Raw genomic sequence first — 20,745 nt, 5'->3', positions numbered from 1 at the left:
AAAACCATATTCAACATGATGTCGCCTCAAAATAATAGCTTGTAGTTCAGTATTATTTGTAGTTTAATTTCACATTCTTTTTAACATTAAAAAAACCAAAAAAACTGTCATAGTCTTGTTGGAATTCTTCCCCATGCAGCTTGGTACAACCAGAACAAGCTTTTGGCCTCTTCCATCCAGTTTCTGTAGAGAAACCCCAAAGTCCTCAGCAGCTGCTATGTCACACAACCTCTAAAATCACAAGGAATCATGCTATGGCTGCTTTGGAGTTTGAAATATTCACAAAGCCAATACTTCCTTCAGAATGGACTCATAACTGTAGCTCCTATAACTATCATGCCAACACAAAATAAATAGCTTGTGATTTCTACTGTCTGTTGTGCAGAGGTTTTAATTCACTAATAGGATATGTAATTGTGGAAACAAGTAGATCATTCAAAGTATTTGGCATTTTCCTTGAATTTGGGGTGGAGAGGAGGGAAACAAATTAAGAAACTACTTCATTTGATAATTACACAGCAAAATATATGCATTTGTATGGTGACTGTAGTGGTAATTAGAAGGGTTTTCAAATCATTGGGCCGATGCCAATAAAAGACTTTAAAAACATTTGGACAAATCCTTAGTAATTATAGTGACACTCTAAAGCCACCATACAATGCTACTGGAGAACCTCAAATGAGATATTCAGAGTATTAAAGCTGGGTAATAGAAAGCAACGTGTGGTGTTCCTGTGTTCTTTGAATTTACACGGTGTTGCTGGCAGTGACATTTTTTGTTGTTTCGTGTCATTTTCCTGATCTACTAGAGAAGTATTTTTAAAATTTAATTAGGATATTTTGTAATGTTAAGTTACTGCTTGGCTTCCAGTTTCTAGGATGAAGTCTATAAATGTAAAAGGTTGTCTTTCCAACTAAACTGAACTTGATTTATCAACTAACACAAGTACTCATTTGAAGACTGAAAAACAAATACAGCTTTTGTGTTTTGTTCTCATTAATATAGCGGCTGGTGCAGGCCACACTGCCTATATATTTCTTTTTAAGCTTATTTCACCTTTTTACACATATAAAAAGCACTGAAGTTCCATTGCTGTGGCTTGGAATTCAAAATATTGCTAATCTGACATTTTTCTTCTGAAGTTCAAAGTGCTATCCCCAACCCTTCCATATTGGAATTTATATGTCCAGAGAAACACTTCAGGCTCAAGCAGTAGTGTACTACCCCATATGCTTTGTAGAGCTTTTGCATAGAAGGTTTTCTTCTCTCTTGTGAGAGCTTATGAGTTAGGAACTTCTCTCATTGGTAGAAGAGGACTGCTGTAGCTGAGGATATGTGGTGAAGGAGTCTTCTGGCTGCACTTTCTCTTGAACAGAGTTTGAGAGACTTCCCTGTAATGTGTGCTGTTCTGTACCCGTGTGCACCAGCTATATACAAGCATTGCATCAAAGTGGGAGAGATTATGATTTCCCAGGCAGGAAGGTGGTGTAGACTTAGGACTACTCCAAGAACCAATACAAAATGATGGAGCAATAGCTCCATGTATGTCATACAGGAAGCATTGAAAAAAAAAACTATTCTGAAGCAAGTTTCTGCAGTGAGAAATCCTAGGTATCCCCATATAAAGCAGTTCCATTATTAGCAAGACTGCATTCTTGCTTGGGAAAAAATGAGAGGTGACCTGAGAAAGTCATGCTGAACAGTGAACCTCCAGCTTCTGCTAGAAGATGGGGAACCTGTTCAGGGAAGTAGAGTGGTGCCTTCTTTATTGAGGTGAGAATAGGCTCCTAACTGTATGTTTCTGACTGCTGTCTTAGTTTTACATGCATCACTTTCATTTAGGAAAAAATTTAATATTATAATGACTAGTATTTCTGTAGACATAAGTGCTATGCAGAGGGCTTCTATTTCTGGTGCAGGTTAGAGACAGCCACTCCTCCTGCCATGTGTGGACTTCTTTTCAGAGGTGATTTTGTGTCCTGTTTCTCTGATAAAGACACCAAAGACTTTGGCATCTGCCCATTTCTAGAAGCAACAAAGCTGACTATGTTGCTGTGTTACAGAGGACTTTATAAGAAATTTGGAAATAGTGTATACCATGCTTCTCTCTCAGTTACTTTTCCCCTGTCAGCTCCTTCTAGAGCGATGTTTGTCATTGCCATTTGGGCAGGGACAGAAGTTGTCCTTTCATGCAGGAAGATGTTACAACATGGTTTTTATGTCATACAGGACACCCACCTCTTCCTTCCCTCAGCCGGTCTCTGAAGTAAAAATACATCCTAACACCTGTGTGAAGAAAACAGCAGCTCTTCAGTGGCAAATAATAGAAAGGAAAATGCCAGACAGCAGAAGAGAAATAAAGAAATAAAGCTATTTTTTTCTGCTATTACTAGTACTGTATTTCAGTTAAAGACTGACATCCCTAGCTTATATTGACAAGCTAATGTTTAGTATTACAGAAGTAAACTAACTCACTTTTCAAGGGAATAGTAGGCTCTTGATCCTCCTCTTGAAAAGTGTGATTTATTACTTCTGGAAGCGAAGCATTCAGCATTGCATCAATACCAAATCAGAAATATTATTAATTTTGTCTTCAATTGCCATAAACTAAACTAGTAGCCTTAGGAACACTGAGTTATTTGTTGTAATACCTTGCATGTGCTGGTAATCCATCTTTGTGTAATGAATGTTTCTCTTTACATCGCTACAGGTATTTCTTTAACTTGAAATTTGCTAAAACATATCTTTGATTTTAAAAATTATTCCAGTTTCATCTATCATATTCAGACAAGGAATCCCTAGAGAGGGAGCCTAGAGGTGAATCCCAGCAAGAAGTCTTAAGACGAGCAGCCAAGGATCTTCCTATCTACACACGGACAATGTCTGGAGGTAAATAGGTGTTCAGGAGACCACTGAAGGCAGGTGTCTTGATATACTTGGCTACCTAAACTCATTAAAAAAAAAAATCAAGGGTTTGGGTTGCTGGGAAGAATTACTTTTCATACTTCAGAAAATAAAAAAGTGGCACAAGGCCTTAATTTTTGTGTAGCTTTATGCAGCTACTCTTACTCAGTGAAAAGATCATTGGAAAGTGATTGCTGTGTACAATTTATGATTTTAAAGTAGATTGGCAATACCTTGCTAAATGTTTGCGAAGTGAATTTAAGAAGTACCTTGTAATACAAAAAAAAAATGCAGAGGAAGCTGTAGCAGTCGTTAATTGCATAAACTTCACTTCTCCTTTTGTAAGTTAAAAAAATAACGTAATAACAAATTAATCACTTTCTGCATGTCATGTATAGCTAGATAGATCATAGTAAGAAACCGTTACTGTTTTAGTTGTTGGTTGTTCAGTTTCAAGAACAAAAGTTTTTCCAAACTAAGAGTTAATGAAATGATATTGCAAGTTTGTGAATGCTGGCTAGGCAAGCAAATGCAAGAGATAATCTCATATAGTAAATTAAATCTGTTAGAATAATAGCTTAAAATAGCTGTATTGTTGAACAGTCTTTAAAGCTTTTCCAGTCTAGTGAGGGTTTTGTTGGTTTGTTGGTTGGTTTGCAGAGCTGAAGTGTTTGGAAGAAAAAACCCTGATCAGCATGATCAGCAGAGATTGCAAAAACTGGGCTTTTTGGGTTCACTCTGCTAAATTCAGCATTGCAAGTACATAAAGAATGCTTTAGCATTCTGCAGCTGCTTCTGATCATGCTGGAACGCTTTTCTGGGGGTTCTGCTGGACTGAGCTTCCAGTATTTACTTCTGATCAGACTTTAGAATCAAAATGTGTAACTGTACATTGAGATCTAATCTTAGAACTTTTTTCTTTAGCAATCAGATACTGTGACAGATGCCACCTTGTAAAACCAGATCGTTGCCATCACTGCTCTGTATGCGACAAGTAAGAAAATATTTTAAATAAGTGGTTTTCTGAATAAATGTTTTTTTTTTTTCTTATCACAAAAGCTTTTATTTTTTTGATGCTTAGTTTTTTTCAGATTTAATATTTTGGCAGATAGGTTTTTTCCCTTAAATTTTTTTTAGGTTTAGTTTGGTTTTGTTTATGTATTTCTAAGGAATCATAAAATACGAGGTTGAAAGGAAGTCTGTAACTTACTCTAATTCATTTGATGGCTTTCTTGATGCCAACATGGATTATGTGGTCTTACACATCCTATACATAATGGTTAGAATTATTTTTATTATTAATGAACTTTCCATAAGAATGTAACCAAAAGTAGTTGATGAACAAAAAATTGCTGCTTTTGTTAGAATCTGAAAAAGGTCGCTACCCATCTTAAGCTAATTTTTATGTCACTTGCCTCTCATCTGAGGTAATAAACTTAATATCCTGTTTTTCACTGGATAACCTGCAGGTTATTTGTGTTTAAAGAAATAAACAACCAAGCATCCCCCTTTTCTAACTGAAGCTGTAAAATAAGATTTTGTTTGTCTAACACAAAAGGAAGTTCACCTCCATATTCCCTAGAAGTCTAATTGCTTTCTAAGTTAATCTTTCCTTTAGCCATTCCTCTCTCTGACCTTTCTCCAGTTAGCTTGGATGTCTATGTGTTTCTCCACTCTTGCCCCCAGTGGCTTACATTTCGAACTTTAAGACAAGATGCTTCCTCAAACATTGATTCATTCTTAGCTCTAAGGCTGTTCCAGATACTCTTCAGCTGATAATGCATCAAACCTTCCAACATGATTGTGAGGGAGAGAAGACTTTCCATTTTGTTCAGCAAAACAGCAGAGGCACTGAAAGAGTAACCGAGTTGAGGCAGAAAGAAGATCTTGGTTGTGTTGTATGGGAAAGTAGTTGCCATGTAAGATGGGAATAGTCTCATGTCTGAGCAGAGTAGATAAAAAGGGTGACCTGTGATATCCTATGAAATATGAGTGAAATTTGAAGAATGCCCTTAGCTAATGTATTTTGCAGAAAAACTTAATCATCATCTTCTCAAAATTCACTGGCTTCAATTATAACTGATTTTCTTTTGAATGTTTTATTAATGGAGAGCAATTTATTGCAAAAAGTGTTTAGGATTTTTTCATACAAGGTAAGTTCTTAAAAACCTCATGTGTATATACTTTGAAATATATTTAGTTGCCTTATTAAGTATATAATAATTGAATTAGCTTAGTTTCTAAGTCTCTATCAGAGAATAAGCAATAGTTGAAAAACCTGTTCAGATTGAGGACCAAATCCTAAAACTGAAGTTGTACATGACATTTTATTACATCACTAAGTTCCTGAAAGAACAGTTGTTTTGGGATTGGGTAGTCTATGGTTTTACTTGTAGGTAAATTGTCTTATGTGATTTAAATAGGCATCTTTAATAAATAGATTAGGTAACCAATAGTACATATGGGCAATTCTTAATCTGTATGTGAGTGATTTAAATCTGACATGTAACTCTGCTTCTGACTTTTTTTTTTTCTTTTGCCTTTTGTAATGGTTGGAATTCTGTTTTTGTAAGATGCATTTTGAAAATGGATCATCATTGCCCATGGTGAGTGTACTATCTGCTTTCTTTTCTTACTTCTGATTTGGTAAAATAAACTCCTGAGGAGCCTGTTATGAAGGTGGTGCTTCACTATTCTAGAGCTATATGCCTATATGAAGTTACTAGTCTTGGAGGACAGTTGGAGTTACTTATGTATGTCCTCTTTTCCTAGTTGTGAGATATGGGAAGAAGTTCATACATGAGTTTTCTTAGACCTTTTGAGTTAGATAACTCCATATTTTAACAGTTAGGGTGAAGTAGACTTCTGGTCAATAAGAAAACTACTTTTAAGAACTGTATATTTTCTTTATGGACTTTGAGTATTATTGTGGCTTAGTTGCACTGAATGATGAAATATTACCCTAGGTTAAAAAACAAAGGGGAAGGACTGCGCCTTGTTCCCCTTAGTGGAGCTCCCAGGACAGCTTGAGTGGGCTTGCTGGAAACAGCAAGTTAGCTCTTTTATGAGTTCGTTGGTTTGTTCCATTTTTTCTTTCATTTTTTCTCTCCCTCTCCCTCCCACCCTTCCTCCTTTTGCTGCTGTGTGAGCCTGCATAGTGGTTTTGTTTTCCTATCTTTTCTCAGCAGCCGTTGAAACCAATGGGTAGGCAGGACATGTAATTAATTTTATGTCAGTTTGGCATGTACCTCACGGAAGTGATTGAAGATAATTGTTTAGTAAGGTCCAAGTTAAGAGGATTGAGTTATAGATGGCAGTTCTTCACTGAATGAAACTGATCAGCGAAGAATTTCCTGCACGGGATGAACTGAATGGAAGATGGTTCTAAGCAGCTGGTTTGACCTTTCTAAATCAAATTCCTGGGCAGAGGGGACTCTGTCCTGGGGGAGGAAGGGGTGCTGGGCTCCTCCTGTTCGTCTTGGTCCTGACTACAGCCTCTGACATAATGCAGGATGATTTAACAATTCCCCCTTATTTTGTATGGTAGATACAGTTGAAAGAAATACCTAACGATATAGTGTAGAGTTAGTTTCTACGCCTTTTTTTGCTGTAGGGATATCGATCGACATGTGAAACTTGATCATGCTTAGTGTTAGTAGTGCACTTGTTATAAAAAAATGAATACAGATAAAATCATTGAATAATGAAGAAATTTCTTCTAAGAAAAAAAGGCTGTTTCCTTTTTTCAGCCTTCTTAAAGCTGTCTTCTAGAAAGGTATAAGAAAAATAGCTGTCAGGCTATTTCTGACAAAATATCAATGAAAAGTCTCAGTATTACTATTATTATTCAGTATTACATGTCTCTCATAAGCTTTATGGTCTGCTTGGGATTTTTTTGAGTTATCCTGACTTAGGATAGTACATGAAAACGTCCTTAATGTAAACTTCAATTTCAGAATAAAAATCCATTGCATCAAACAACAAATCATAAATGGAACACTTAAGTGTAAAGGAGCAGTGAAGTGGTATTTCACTAGGGAATAGACCATTAGAAAAATAAACTCCATTTTCCTCTCAGTAGCATTTGCTCGTTTTACCTGTTTCCACACTCTTCATATCTAAAAATCATAACATACCCAGTTTGAGAGAGTATTTACACTGCTCATTGTTTTTCATCTAATAAGCAACTGCTGCAAAAAGAAAAAGTGGAGAAGGTACTTGCAAGACACGTAACACTTCTTGTTAGAGGATTGTTCCTGTTGTACTCCAAGTAACAGAAATGCGCTAGAAAAAGAGGTATTGTCTTGCTTTATTTTTCCTAAGCTGAGTGGATGTCCACAGTTACTTGTCCACCCTGAAAATATTATCTATGTGGAAGCAACAAGAAAGTTTTGAAATATTGCACAGATGCTGAACACACATTATGGTTTCCTTTAAAGACCTGTATTCAAGGGTTCTTTGGGAAATATCCCATGTCTATTTTACTTACAAAAGTAAGGGTGCAAATCAGTATAATGGGTGAGTTTTAGCCTCCCTGAAAACATCATTAGGTCCTGCTTTTCCTTTCATCTTGGTGGAAGCAAGTTAGGTAGCAAAGAATGGAGAAAGAACCCATGTGATACTTAAGGAGAGCAGGCAAGCAGTAAAGGGAATTGCTGTTTTAATGTTTTGCAAGGAGAAAGATTTCTGGAGAGAAGGCAGGTAAAAATACCCTGGGAAAAGTAAGAGCATTTGGAAGGCAGAGGTAGTAAGATGGTAGTCACGTCCTAGCCCCAGGTCAGCTGTCTTGTGCTTTTTGAGAGGCTTTATTTTGGCTATCACTCCTGCAATAATGGAAGTGCTCTGATAAATTGAAATATTTAATGTTAATTGCCCGGTAACTACTCTAAAAGGTTTAAGTGATGCGGAAATAAAAGCATTAGTAATTTCTGTGCTAGTGCTCCTGCTACTCACACTGTTGGTAGAGCTGCAGGCAGGAATGTTATGGCTTGACGCATCACTCAAAATATAGCAACTCTAATACTAACAAGGTGCATTAGAAAGACCTTAGGAATTGTTTGAAACATCACTTCTCTGTCTTTTGGATTATCAAAATAATTTAGATTCTCCTTTATTCTGTAATGCTTTTTGTTAGCTGAGTTGCATCACCTTTGTTTTAAATGTTATCTGTAACCACATTGTTTACCTGGGATGTTCTTCTGTATGAATGTTTGACTGCAATAGCACACCATTATTTAGCCAGTTGTTGGTACATTGTTGCCAGTTTTACTTTTCCTCAAAATGTTAGACTTCAAACCCAACCACCATTCTAGGGTGATATGATTTGATATTACGTGTTTAACTTGTACAATTACAAAATGTTGGTGTTTACTTTCTCTTTTAATCATCTTTTGATGAACTATTCTCTTCTAGTTAGAACCCCTCAGTCTGGGGCTTTGTCAAAACTGAGGGGAGCAGGATAATTTATGAAAGTTTGTTTTAATGTGTGTACGGTATGCAGTAGTGCAAAAGAACAATGAGAAGGAAATCTGTCCTTGATTCAAGAAATTTCCTCTCTGATGAATAACATTTCACTTTATATTTCTTTTCTCACAAAATAGTGTCATAAATTAAAAACTGTCATAAAATAAATACTATGAATGTAAAGCAGGGTTTTCATAGAAACCTTGCAGTTTATAATGAAATAGCTAACTTGGAAGTATTGAATGAAGAAGACATTTCACTGGGGAGAATTGTAAATTCACTTTGTAATTAGAATCATGATGATCTTAGAAACATATCTTCTGGGATTTTTGTTAATTAGAACAATCTCCTGTGAGTCCATCTTAATTGTAGTTAATATCAATGCTTAGCTACTGCTACATGTTTAAGTGGCAATGCTAATTTTAATGTTTAGCCAAGGTGGCATGTTTTGTAAAAACAACAAACAAACAAAACTATCCACCCTGAGGATGGATAACAGTAGTATACAGTGAAAGTTTATTTGGAATTTTAAGATTTAGCCCTATTCTGATTACCATCACTGTCTCTCTAAAGAAGAGAATTGTTGCAATAACTTGTCCTGCACTTCCAGATGCTAAAGTTGGAATTTCTACACTGATTTGGGAGTTGAAACTAAATACATTTGAGTAGCTTGAGACATTCACAGATAGGAAGCAAAACTTGTTTACATGCTGATATTAACTTTTTTTAGAGTAAATATGTTTAATTCTAAATTGGATGAAAGCAAATCTTCACATTATATTTTTATTTTTACTTTTTTTTTTGTCAGGGTGAACAACTGTGTAGGATTCTCCAATTACAAATTTTTTCTTCTCTTCTTGGCTTACTCTCTACTGTATTGCCTTTTCATTGCTGCAACGGATTTACAGTATTTTATCAAGTTTTGGACGGTAAGTACATACTGTCTCTAAGCTTATGAATTTACTGCTGTGCAAGAAGTGTAAGATTTGAGGCTTTACATAGTAGTCTAGTATCTCCTAATATGGGGTACAAAAGCTCATCTAATAATCATAGCCCTCTATTTTTTTTCCTTCATCACAGGTTATGAAATTTCACTTATTCACGTTATTTTGAGGCTGTGTAGTACAAGCATGCAATTACTTAGAAAATGTTTTACAAGGAAATTTAAATTATACATAGGTTTTGTTAAATTCCTTTAATGTTATGCTATGAAAAAGCTTCAGAGAAATTTTCCAGTATTTTAATTATAATTATCTGCATTCACAACTTAGGATATTACCTTCTTAGCTGTACATTATTTATGCTATTATATGATAGTTCGGAAAAGGCTCATTAAACTAGGTAATTTCTGTAAAGATTATTCTTCTCTGAAAGACAGTTCAAAGTTCAGATCCAAGTTGCAGGTTCTTGTTGTCTGTATTTATACTTTCTCAAGAAAGAGTCCATTTGTTTAACTTAGATGCTGTCAACAGCGTAATTGCATGGTCATCTGTATATAGAAAGTGTATAATTCATTTATTCAGACCCTTGTTGCGTGGTATGTTTGTGTCTGCACTGAATTCGATTTGGCTGAATAGAGGATTATTAATAATCAAATTAAACAGCTATTTCCCCAATTCTAACGGCATGATTTTTTTTTTCTTAGAATGGCCTTCCTGATACTCAAGCCAAGTTCCACATCATGTTTTTATTCTTTGCTGCAGCTATGTTTTCTGTCAGTCTGTCTTCTCTCTTTGGATATCACTGTTGGCTTGTCAGCAAGAATAAGTCTACATTAGGTAAGTGTATTTAATGCTTCTGTGTTTGACAGCAAGAAATAAACAATAGATGTATATTGTATGTATGAGGTTAATGGAAATAGTGGGCGATCCTCTGCAGGTTCCTGGATCCTGTTTGGAAGTTCCCAGGTCTGGCGGTGTCCAGTACTGACTCCACAGTTCTACTGCTCCCCAGAATTTCCGACACTTTTTCTCATGCCCGAAAGGACCAATCTATTAATGAACTTATCCTCTTCCTCTCGCTTCCTCCGTCTGCAGCTTGTTAACAGAAATAGAATAAATTTAGAAACATAAATTGAGATCACTTTGTGGTAAATATTGGACACACTAATGGACGCTTGCACAAGTGCTTCTTGTTTGGCGTTCCGCAGGTCACAGTCCTGTGCTGTGGTGTCTCAGTCAGGGCAGTGGCTCCAGCGCTTCATTCCCACCCTTGCCCCTTGCAGAACCCGTATTCCTCTGTTCAGTTTGGCTATAATTTTGTTTAAAAGCTCTGAAAGGCAGTTATTAATTCCAAAACTTTGCCTGTATTGGCGGCAAGGAGAGAAAAAAAACAGAGATCTATAAGGTAGGCTGATGGTGGCCTTGCATTTGTTATTTTTGATCAACGTGACTGAGCACAAGAGTCAACGTCACAAAATGATCTGATACAGAAGAACCGATTTTAAGGCAGTCCTTCTATATTTAGTAGTAACTGAACAGAGATCTGAAGGGCAGTTTCACAGTTGTGAGTCCCGTCCACTGCATAATCAAAGATGAATAGAAAGGAGAACATGTTATGAGTTAATTTTAAAAACCCCAGAGAAGGTGGCTTGTACCTCTGCTATGGGAGTGTATATATAACTGCATCAAATATCAGTGTTAAGCCAGGATTTCCCACCACCTGGATGCATGTTTGTCTGGTTATAAATCTTAAAAAACAATGAGTAGAATTTGGTGCAGAAGATTTGAGTGCCTGTTCTATACTATATCCCAGACTGGAATAATACCAATTTGTGATATATTCATTAAAGTACTTTAGATGCTTTTCTGTTGATATAAGCTGAATTAGACTAAGCCAAGGAACTGATCTGCTTTTTTCCCATTCTCTTGGGATTTACTAATATGTAGATGATTAACTTTGTATATATATGTCATTGGAAGAAAGCTTGTTTACTTCAAGATTTCTCTAGGGTTTGTGGGTTTCTTTAGTATTCTGAAAAATCATCTCATCAGAAATTGGTGTTGGAAGAAATTTGTTCACTCCAGTTGTAAGTGGAGAAAAGTTTCATTAATGATGCTTAAATAAATGGAAGTAATTAAGTATTCAGTTTATAAACTGCTCTTATAATTTTAGTGCAAAAAATATTGTTCAAAGGTAACTATAGTGCCTTATAGTTGTAATTCAACATTTCATGTTTTTAAAACTAAATTTATTCCATGCTGGTAATATACCATGTTTTCTGTACACTTGGCTGCTCAAAAAGATTTGAGACATTTGTCTCGTCTTCCCATTTTACTTTGGGAAATTCCTCAATATGTGAAACCCTGAACATGGTGCTGACAGCTTTAAGTATGACTGTGCTTAAATCATCCTGGGAGCTGATTTCCTAGTCTAACATGGACCTCTATAGGAGTATCGCTATTTTCCCTTCCCTCTTCTTTAAAACACTTCGTAACTAATGCACACTACCTCTCAAAGGTGATTTCCAGCAGTTCATAGCTGAGGATTTACTGCAGAAGGACGATCTCTGCACGGTTCTGCCATGGTTTGTGTGAGCTGTACTGTCAGTGCATAGTTTGCCTGCTATATGTAGCCAATTAAGGGAATTAAATGGCTATCAGTCACTTGGTGGAAAGTGAATGAGTTTTGTGCTTCAGGCACTTTTTGCAACACTTGAAGCTATATTTAGCTCTCTTCTCCAGAAATTTAGGTTGAATGTACATGGGGAATAATATGGATCTATGGATAAAGTGATTTATTTATGCAGCTGTAAAACCAGAATATTTTCATACCTCCATGTGTGAAAAGCTAGTCTTAATACTGAAGCAGGTTAAGCTTTTCTTCTTTTCATTACTCTTACTGTAGCAAACGCTTAAGTTTTTTTTCTTTCTTGAACACTCCCTGTGGTATGGTCACATGCTAAAATCTTCTTATAACATGTAAGACTTTCTTAAAAAGTGAGTTGCTCACTCTTCCTTGCCTTGATAAGGGAGGAGGGTGGAAGGGACTTCATCCTTCCTCAGCCATCGGGCTTGCTCTGCACACATAGTGGCTGCCCAGCCCTGCCCTTGGCTTTCAGGGGTGGAGTAGCTTTCCTCAGCCACTTGAGCAGCACAGTCGTTCCTCTTATGTAGTGGCATCACCTGTGTAATTGCCTAAGTACCAACAGGAAACTTAAATGTGCTATCTTGTGAAGAAATCTGATTAATTTTTTTCCTTTTAAGAGGTATTCAGAGCTCCCATATTTCGTCATAGAACAGACAAGAACGGCTTTAGCCTGGGTTTCAGCAAAAACCTAAGGCAGGTGTTCGGTGATGAGAAGAAATACTGGTTGCTGCCAGTGTTTTCAAGGTATGCTCATCTTTTAATGCTTCATTTGTTGAAACTGTTGATTAATCAGGATGCACAGGGTTTGAGGGACTTAGCTTATTGAAATAAGATATGGTAGTATTCACTTTAGAAAAAATACCAAACAGTTCTTGGAAGCATTTTTTTTCTATGTATGACACTAATTCTGGATTTTTCAGTCTAGGGGATGGTTGCTCCTTCCCAACTTGCCTTGTAAATCAGGATCCTGAGCAAGCTTCCACACCTGGTGGTCTTAATTCAACATCCAAAAAGTAATCTGCTTTTTGTTTCTTATTTCAAATAGTTGATAATCTGTTTTTTTTTTTCCAGTGCACATATAAATGGTACCATATATAAGATACTTAAAAGTGGTAAGCAAATGAAGAGTCTCCTATTAAGAAACAAAAGTCAAATTTTAAAAGGCTAAGCTGTAATTCAGCTAGTCCTCAGACTTATATTTAAATTTATGGAAATATGGTGGGGATTTTTTCCCCTGATGTGCTTTGTCTTGGTTCAGTGGCATCCCAGGACCTGAATTTTCCACACCTGCCTAACATTCAGTATCAGCAATATTCTGTTCTGCATATGTAGGAGGTGGTCGGTGGGCCTGCCTGTGATACGGATGGGTTACCTTGCCAGGGGAAGGGCGGCTCCTTCTTCATATCCGGTGAAAGATGCTTCACTTAAGGGAATCCCCAGCCTCAGCACTTGAGCCAGAGCACGAAAGCTGCACATTAAATGCACATATTTTGTTTCTGCTGATAACAGGATATATTTTCTTACTTCTTATACTTCATGGATATGACATCTTTGAAATGTGAAAAGTATGCAGATGCTTCTTAAACTAAATAAATATAATAGCCTATTGTAACTTTTTTGCAACAAGTGTGTAATGAAGAGTGTGAGTAGTATAGTAGACTTGGATATGTGACTAAGAAGTGATAATGGAATTGTATTGACAATCTTTTATTCATGAAGGAAATACATTATGTTTCAGCTAGTTAATTATTGACGTTTTAAATGTTATTGCTTATATTAGGCAAGAGCTTTTGGAGGTTTTCTCTCCACTGTTTATCATGTCAGGTTTGTTGTAGTGGGAGAGAATATGGATAGAGTGTATTTGGAACTGAAGTATATGTATTAATATATAATAGCTGTCAAAGGAAAAATCAGAATGTTTCCCTGTTCTGTGCTAGGGAGTTGCTTTTTAGATTGTGCTTGCATCTGTGACAAATACAATGTAATGATAAAAGTGTGAAAAAGATGAAGCAAGGTCAGGTGGGGAAAATACCGTGTATGACAAACTGTTCGTAATGTGTGGTAAGAGAATGAAAATTACTGCAATTTACTACAATTTTTTTGGCATTACAGTGAGAACCACCTGTTTCCTGCAAAGCCGTTGCGTGATTCCCAGAGCCACCTTCTTACGGATACATCATCTTGGTCAGAAACTAGTGCGAAGGCTGAAAATGGCAAAGTTGGTAAGGAATTGATTTATGCTGCAATGATCCGTTTTGTAATAAACTAGTTTTGGAGGATATAGTGTAAAAATGACCCAGGTCACTTGGTTTGTATTCATGAACCAAAATTAATGAAGCTTATTTTAAATGCATGTTTGTAGGATGTTCCATGTGTCCAGCTGCTGTGCCCTTCCCAGTTAAACCTGACCGAGAGATACTGAGAACACTAACATCAGTAGGTGCTAATTATCTTTTAGGCTGAGCCTGAGAATTCTTTTGGTGACAAATTGCTCATAACAGAATGTAATGACACCTTGTTACAACTAGTGAAAAGTCGTGTAGTGGACACAGGACAGGAACAGACTGGGTAGTAGATTCATAGTAGTAGAAGATTCATTAAGATGAATTATTTAAAGGCTGTATTAATTTGCTGAAGTGAACATGTGACCTTTTGCTGTGGAAATATTTATTTATTTATTTATTTACAGGTATGAGCAATCCTGCACTAACCATGGAAAATGAAACCTAATTTCCCTTAAAATAAACACCTGATTATGTAAGGAAAGGTATGTTAATATTCTCTCTCCTTAATATGTTATTCCATGATTCCTTACCACTTGAAGAATGCACAGAAGCACATTACTAAAGCAATTCCTATGTTTTATTTTCTTCAATTTAATGTTTTTTACCATGACTAGCAGCACATTATTTCAAAGTTTTACACTAAACCTCCTATTTCTTGATGTCTTGTGTCTGCAAAATAGTTTAATCTTTATACCCATTACTTTTAGGTAATATTCCAAAATATTATTATTCCCTGTCTTTAGAAAGATAATGAAATTGTGACTATTCAAGCTGTGCAGCAAATATTTGTCAAGTTAAGTTTGAAAATGGAAGTTAGTTCTAAACACAACACAAAGACCATAGTTTGGTCTGCTATAGCAGATGATGAAGGAAAAAAGATTTATTCTAATTTGTAAACTATTAGCAGCTTGTTCCTCTGTGCCGAGTACTGAGCTTGCATCCTATTTAATAACAAGGTGTTGGCTACTGAAGACAAAAAGTGTCCATATGACTTCCTGATCATTTAGTCATCTATTGTTAAAAACAGCTGAGATTTTTTTGATTTCTTGCATTTATATCTTGCAACATAGACTTCTCAGAAGGCGTGTTTGAGAAGCAGCTGGTAAATTGTGTTATGTACATAAGAGGAGGAAACCTTAATTGACTTGTGGGGAATGTACCCAATCGATCACCATATTCACTTTTGTATTTGAAGATTTCTAACTCCACCAAAGCTTAATGGAAATCAACTATTTCATATGTAAAGCTGGATAAAAAATTTCACTTCAACCCAAAGCATTTCAGCATGCCAAGTAATTTAGAGTTTTTCCAACTACATTGGACGAGTCATTCCAGCAAGGTCATTTCCATCTCTGCTACTGGCAGTTCCCTTTCAGTCAGCCTGAAAAAGTGTCTCAAGGGGATGTCCTTCATTTGTGTGTGACATGACTCCTGGACATGCTGTCACGGCTGTCAGGTTGCTCTCGGTCACTCCTGGAGGAAGTGGAAGGCCTGGAAAGCCATCAGAGAACTGCAGTGATTGTTACTAGGCCCATTAGGCATGGCATTGCACTGTCAAGGCAGACAACAAAAATGGTCGGTGTGCAGATCGCACCAGGTAGCCTGTAGCTTCTACCAAAAGGTCCCAAAAGTTCGGTTGGATTCGTCAGAGAAACAAGAAAATTCTTGACCCTTACATTCTGGCTTTGTGTTTAGTGGTGAATGAAGACAGAGATGGTTCCAGATATAGGTGCATCTACAAACTTGATGATGGTGTGAAGTGTTAAAGTGTTGAAAATGTGGGTGTCAAATGAAGAGAGTTAAGAGATGAGGAAATGAAACTCAGCTGGAGTCTGCAATTTTAGCTGCTCTATGTAGGTTTTTCTTAATAGAACCAAAACTCTCACTTCCAAGATTTAGTTCAAAATGGAAAATGACATGCTGCTGCCCTGTTTAATCCATCAGTTGTTTCAACAAAACAACAGCTTCTGAAAAATAATAAATTTCAGTTAGTTTCATGTCTTTTACATGTGGTCACTGCTCAAGAATAAAGCACTGGAGACAAGCTTTAAAGAAAACAACTTTTTAATTATGTTACGTAAGTATCATTAATTGCAATTAGTTTTGTCAGGTTGGCGTTCTACTTTCAAAGGTCCCAACATTTTATTTAATTAAGTAATAACTTTTAAACTTTAATCATTCTTTGAACCCTGTGTACGTTTTAACAGAACTTTGCCTTTCAGTTTATTCTGAATGTCAAACATGGTCTGCAGTTGTTCTCAAGATGCTGCAAGTGTGTAAGAAAGGGTTTTTTCAAGCTGTTTAACTTGATAAAAATATCTTGCTGTTTTTTAGTTGTTTTTTGTTTGTTTGTTTGTTTGTTGTTTTTTGGTTTTGTTTCTGTTTTTTTCTTAGGTCAGGTGAAGTAACAGTTCTGTGTTTGTAGTCTGATTGCCCCATCCCCAAGGTTTTAGGGGGTGGGGTTTTTTGTTTGGGTTGGGTGTTTTGTGGGGTGTTTCTGTTTGTTTGTTTCTTTTCCTTTTGAGAGCATCTATTTAGAAGTGCAGTTTTTATAAAGACAGCCCAGCTTCAGACAAGGTTATGTTTCAAAGAGTGGACATCATAACTCTTTAAGCCACATAAAGAGGTTCCTGGAAGCCAGTTGTGTCTTGGACTGCATGCACATCTCTAAAGGGCAGTAGCTAAGGACAGATAATTTCTCTGACCTGAGTGTTAAACGCCAGTTTGATTGTACCCTTAGCTCTGTCGGAGGTATTTCTATGTGGCACGTAAAAGACTTTCTAGAGATGTAGCAGGAAAGCTAGTTTAAGATTACTCTGCGTATACATAGATAGCTGACATACAGTTCTTGGAATAAGAGCTCTTTTATAAAAAGTTTCTAACCTTTTTTTTTAGCTATGTTGCATTTAACTTCATTATTTTACTATCAGTATTTGAGTAATAAAAATGCTGAAATCACAAGAACAAAACCAGCTAATTTAATCTTTGACATGAAAAATACAGCCCACAGCTCCTGCCAGTTTGTTAGTAATTTGAAGTTCTGTCCCAATTAAGGTTATGTTCAATATCCTGTATCCTGTAATCCTTTATAGTTAATCAGAGGACTAATTACTGAGAGTGCCGTATGTGCTTTACACTAATGTAATACAGAATTGTTTTTTAATGATGTTGGTACCTGGAAGTACCCTCAAAATAGCTCACTTCATTTTATAAACTGGTGGCCTGCTTGCTACGTAGTCGGTTTTTAATCACTGTCATCCTGAAGCGGATTAATAACAAAACTGTGAACAGTCTTACCATGTTCCTCTTCAGGGTCAGATTTCCATTCAGATGTTGTTCACTTTCCTCTTTGAGTTGATGAGACTTGTTGCAATAATTTTTAAGTATTCTTCCATTCTGTTAATGTATTTTGTGATTAATGTTCTGTTCCAGTTCAAGAAAAAGCTGTTGTTGGAAGGAAGATGCGTTCTTCCAAGTATCAGCCCTGCTGGCCAGCTGCTCCTGTGTGGATGTGCTCAGAAAACAGACTGACAGATGATTAGCTGTCTCCATGTCACTGCTTGAACCATGAAACTAAACATACTATTTCTGGACCATATAAAGAATGTTTCAGCTTAAAATTACTGGTTTTGAATGGCGACGGATGATTCTGAGTATTAGGAAATGAAGGGAAAAAAAAAAGGCATCTGAGTTTACTATTGTAAAAATTCAATGCTTGTTTTACTTGGATATTCAGCACAAGAAAAATGTGACCTCCTTACATATCAGTCCGTGTTCTTGCCTTGATTTTGTAAATTCACCCGTTAATTCAAATTGCTGTAAGTAGTTAACTTTAAAATCAAATCGTTGTGCTACTGGCTTTATGAATTGGGAGAACCGCCAGTGCTGATTACAAATAATTTAGTGGTTTGGTGGACTATATTTTGTTTTGAGCCCTTGATAAGCAATTTTTGAAGTTGAGGAGACCCAAGTGAAGTGTCTATTTTTGGATCATTTTTGGAAAACATTATTGCAAGAGCTCCGTTTTCCCTCAGATCTGTACTATCAGTATTTTGAAAAGTTACAGAGGGAGGAAAACACTCCTTTGTTAACTGAATGCTACAGTGGGTCACTGGTAAATGGAGCGATAAAAAGCCTGCGTTCAGATGGCTCATACTTAACAGAAGCTGGCCAGCTGGGGGTTTTGGTGAGAGCTGTACAGGACAGTGCTAGGAAATGGGGATTTTATTGTCCTATTTGGAGCCATTATCCCCTTTGGGAAATGAATGTTGGCACTTAACTTTGATCCAAAATGCTTTTTACCAACCTGTGTTCCTGAGGGCCACTGTCTTTCAAGATCCTAGTTTCTTATTAATCAATAGTTGTCTCTGATTTCTTTTTTTCACTTATTCTTTAAGCCACTGCCTTTCTTACTGCATAATTTAACAGATGTCATGTACAGTCAAGGAGACTTACTGTTATGACTTGTGATATTTGCATTTACAGAACTATGAACATTTGATTGCAATACCAAAAAGCCAAGCTGCTGCATGTAGGAAACCCCCTTCAGTTAAGTTAGGAACTAGCAGCTTTTTTAGGATCAGAGTGTACCAGACAGATAATAAAAGATGCTTTATCATCTTTCAAAGTCAAGGAAGTTTCAACAACATAAATCTACTTGTCTTGTGCCTTTTGTATACACTACATTTATGGTATCAGTGTTTACATTTAAATGCAAATTGTTATTCTGAGAACAATTGTAGGAAGAATTTAGTCATTTTTTCTAGGTGGCTGGATGAAAAGACTAGTCAAAAAAACCAAAAGTTAAAACCTTTCAGATTAAGCTCAGTTCAGCTGAAGCAGAAAAGTACTTCTGTTGTCAAACCTCAGTCACTTAGCAGGTTTGTTCACAGCATGAGGATGCCAGTTGTCTAGAAAACTGGCAGCAGGACTGACAGATTTCTGAAAGCAAAAAATCTTAGCAGTAACTTTTCTACAGGCAGGTAACTTTAAAATTTGTCTTTCCTGGGTATACAACTTCAGTGCGAGCTGGTGGAGCACAAATGTGGCTTTTTTTTTTTTTCTAATGAGGAAAAATGCATTTATTTTACTCCTTTTTTTTTTTTTCCCCAAAATGTTACCAGCCTGAAAACATCTGTTTCTTGCCAGAAGTGCCAGAGTATGGATCCCTTGATGTAGAACACCTTTTTTTAAAACTAGCATGGAGGTAGCATACAGTTTACATGATGCCTGCAGACATCTAGCAACCAAAAGTTTTTGCAGCTATTTATTCAGTGTTGTTCTGTCAGCTTACCTCATATTAGCATTTGTGTAAAGGGTAACTTGTCAAGGGATAAGGGGGAGAGGGAAAATCTATTTTTTAACGCTTCCAAGTTCTCTATCTGTATAGTCTTGGTTTTTGTTTTTTTGGGGTTTTTTTACACAGTCACAGGGTAGTTTGAAAATACTGAGTAAAAAGTTGAAATTCACCTTCAGTGTAACTTGCTCCGTATTTTTACATAAAGTACAGATTTCTTCCCCAGGAAAGCTCATAATGGAAAGGGGTCTCTCTAATACATGACTCTGTCCAGGGCTCCAAGAGCTCTCAGTGAGTCTGGGGATCAGTGTAGAGAATGGACAGGGTAAGGGCACCGAGAAGTGCCTGGCTTCTCCGTGTCTCAGGAGTCACACTTGGAAAGCACAATAGCCCTAAATAATCTGCAGGTTTGATGTAGCCAGCGGCTGTCCCTCTAGCAGAAAACTGCTGGAGGTGTGGGAGACATGCGCTGTTGAAGGGAGGAAAAGGAGAGAGAAAAATGAGGGTGGCTGGGAGGGAGGTCGATGTTGAGCAGCTCTGGGCCAGAGGGCTGTAGGTTGAGCAGCTCTCAGGAGGGGTTTGAGCGGTGCCTCTGTGAGGAGCACTCTCAGAAGGATTTTGAGGCAGTTCTCACTGTATAGACAATGGGCAAGAGTGAGCTAATCATGCTTCAAAGTATAATTTGTGATAAGACTATATTCTTGGCTTTAAGCTCTGTAGTAATACTCTATATAGCTAAGTGAAAATGGTCTTTCTGACATATTGTCATTGAGCATCGATGCTGTGACAATGCACACAGGAGAATTTGTGAAAGAGGTAGGGGAGCAAGGATGCAGTGTTGTTTGTCCGCTCACACTGATTCTCCTGTTCTTGCTAGGCACTTTACTACAGCCTTTTGTGTAATTTCAGTATTTTTTTTAAAGACTGCTTTTTAACTACTGTACAGTTATTAATCCACTTTTTTGCTAAAAGAATAATAGCCCTGATATTTGCCTGGCAGTATGACTGCATTTCAAGCTTTGGTGGAAGTTGGATGAGTTCTACAGACTTCTCAGGTAGACCTGAGTCCCTAAAGACAACAGAGTTCAATTTATTTTGTATACACGTAAACAATTGTATGTATTGTAGCTCTCCACATGTATTTGTAGGTTAGAACAAATCCAGTACATGTCTGCACTACAGCTGGTCTGCATGTATTCTGTATCAGTT

General features: G+C 36.8%; 1 protein-coding gene across 1 annotated transcript in view; it reads left to right on the top strand.

Annotated features, from left to right (window-relative positions):
- ZDHHC2 (zDHHC palmitoyltransferase 2) overlaps window positions 1-14,685 on the top strand; it is a gene marked incomplete at its 3' end in the record, with an annotated part of 28,918 nt that extends 14,233 nt beyond the window's left edge. The window contains exons 4-12 of the mRNA XM_080343948.1: window positions 2,769-2,889; window positions 3,829-3,898; window positions 5,478-5,510; window positions 9,176-9,296; window positions 10,013-10,145; window positions 12,573-12,699; window positions 12,876-12,968; window positions 14,068-14,177; window positions 14,645-14,685. Of these exons, the coding sequence (XP_080200074.1) occupies window positions 2,769-2,889; window positions 3,829-3,898; window positions 5,478-5,510; window positions 9,176-9,296; window positions 10,013-10,145; window positions 12,573-12,699; window positions 12,876-12,968; window positions 14,068-14,177; window positions 14,645-14,685 (849 nt within the window). The remainder of the gene's footprint in view (window positions 1-2,768; window positions 2,890-3,828; window positions 3,899-5,477; window positions 5,511-9,175; window positions 9,297-10,012; window positions 10,146-12,572; window positions 12,700-12,875; window positions 12,969-14,067; window positions 14,178-14,644) is intronic.
- Between the last annotated feature and the right edge of the window lie 6,060 nt (window positions 14,686-20,745).

The sequence above is a fragment of the Nesoenas mayeri genome, assembly GCF_963082525.1.
Source record: "Nesoenas mayeri genome assembly, chromosome: 4".
NCBI lineage: Eukaryota > Metazoa > Chordata > Aves > Columbiformes > Columbidae > Nesoenas > Nesoenas mayeri.
The sequence above is the reverse complement of the archived record's forward strand: the minus strand, read 5'-3'. Positions and strand labels throughout refer to the sequence as shown.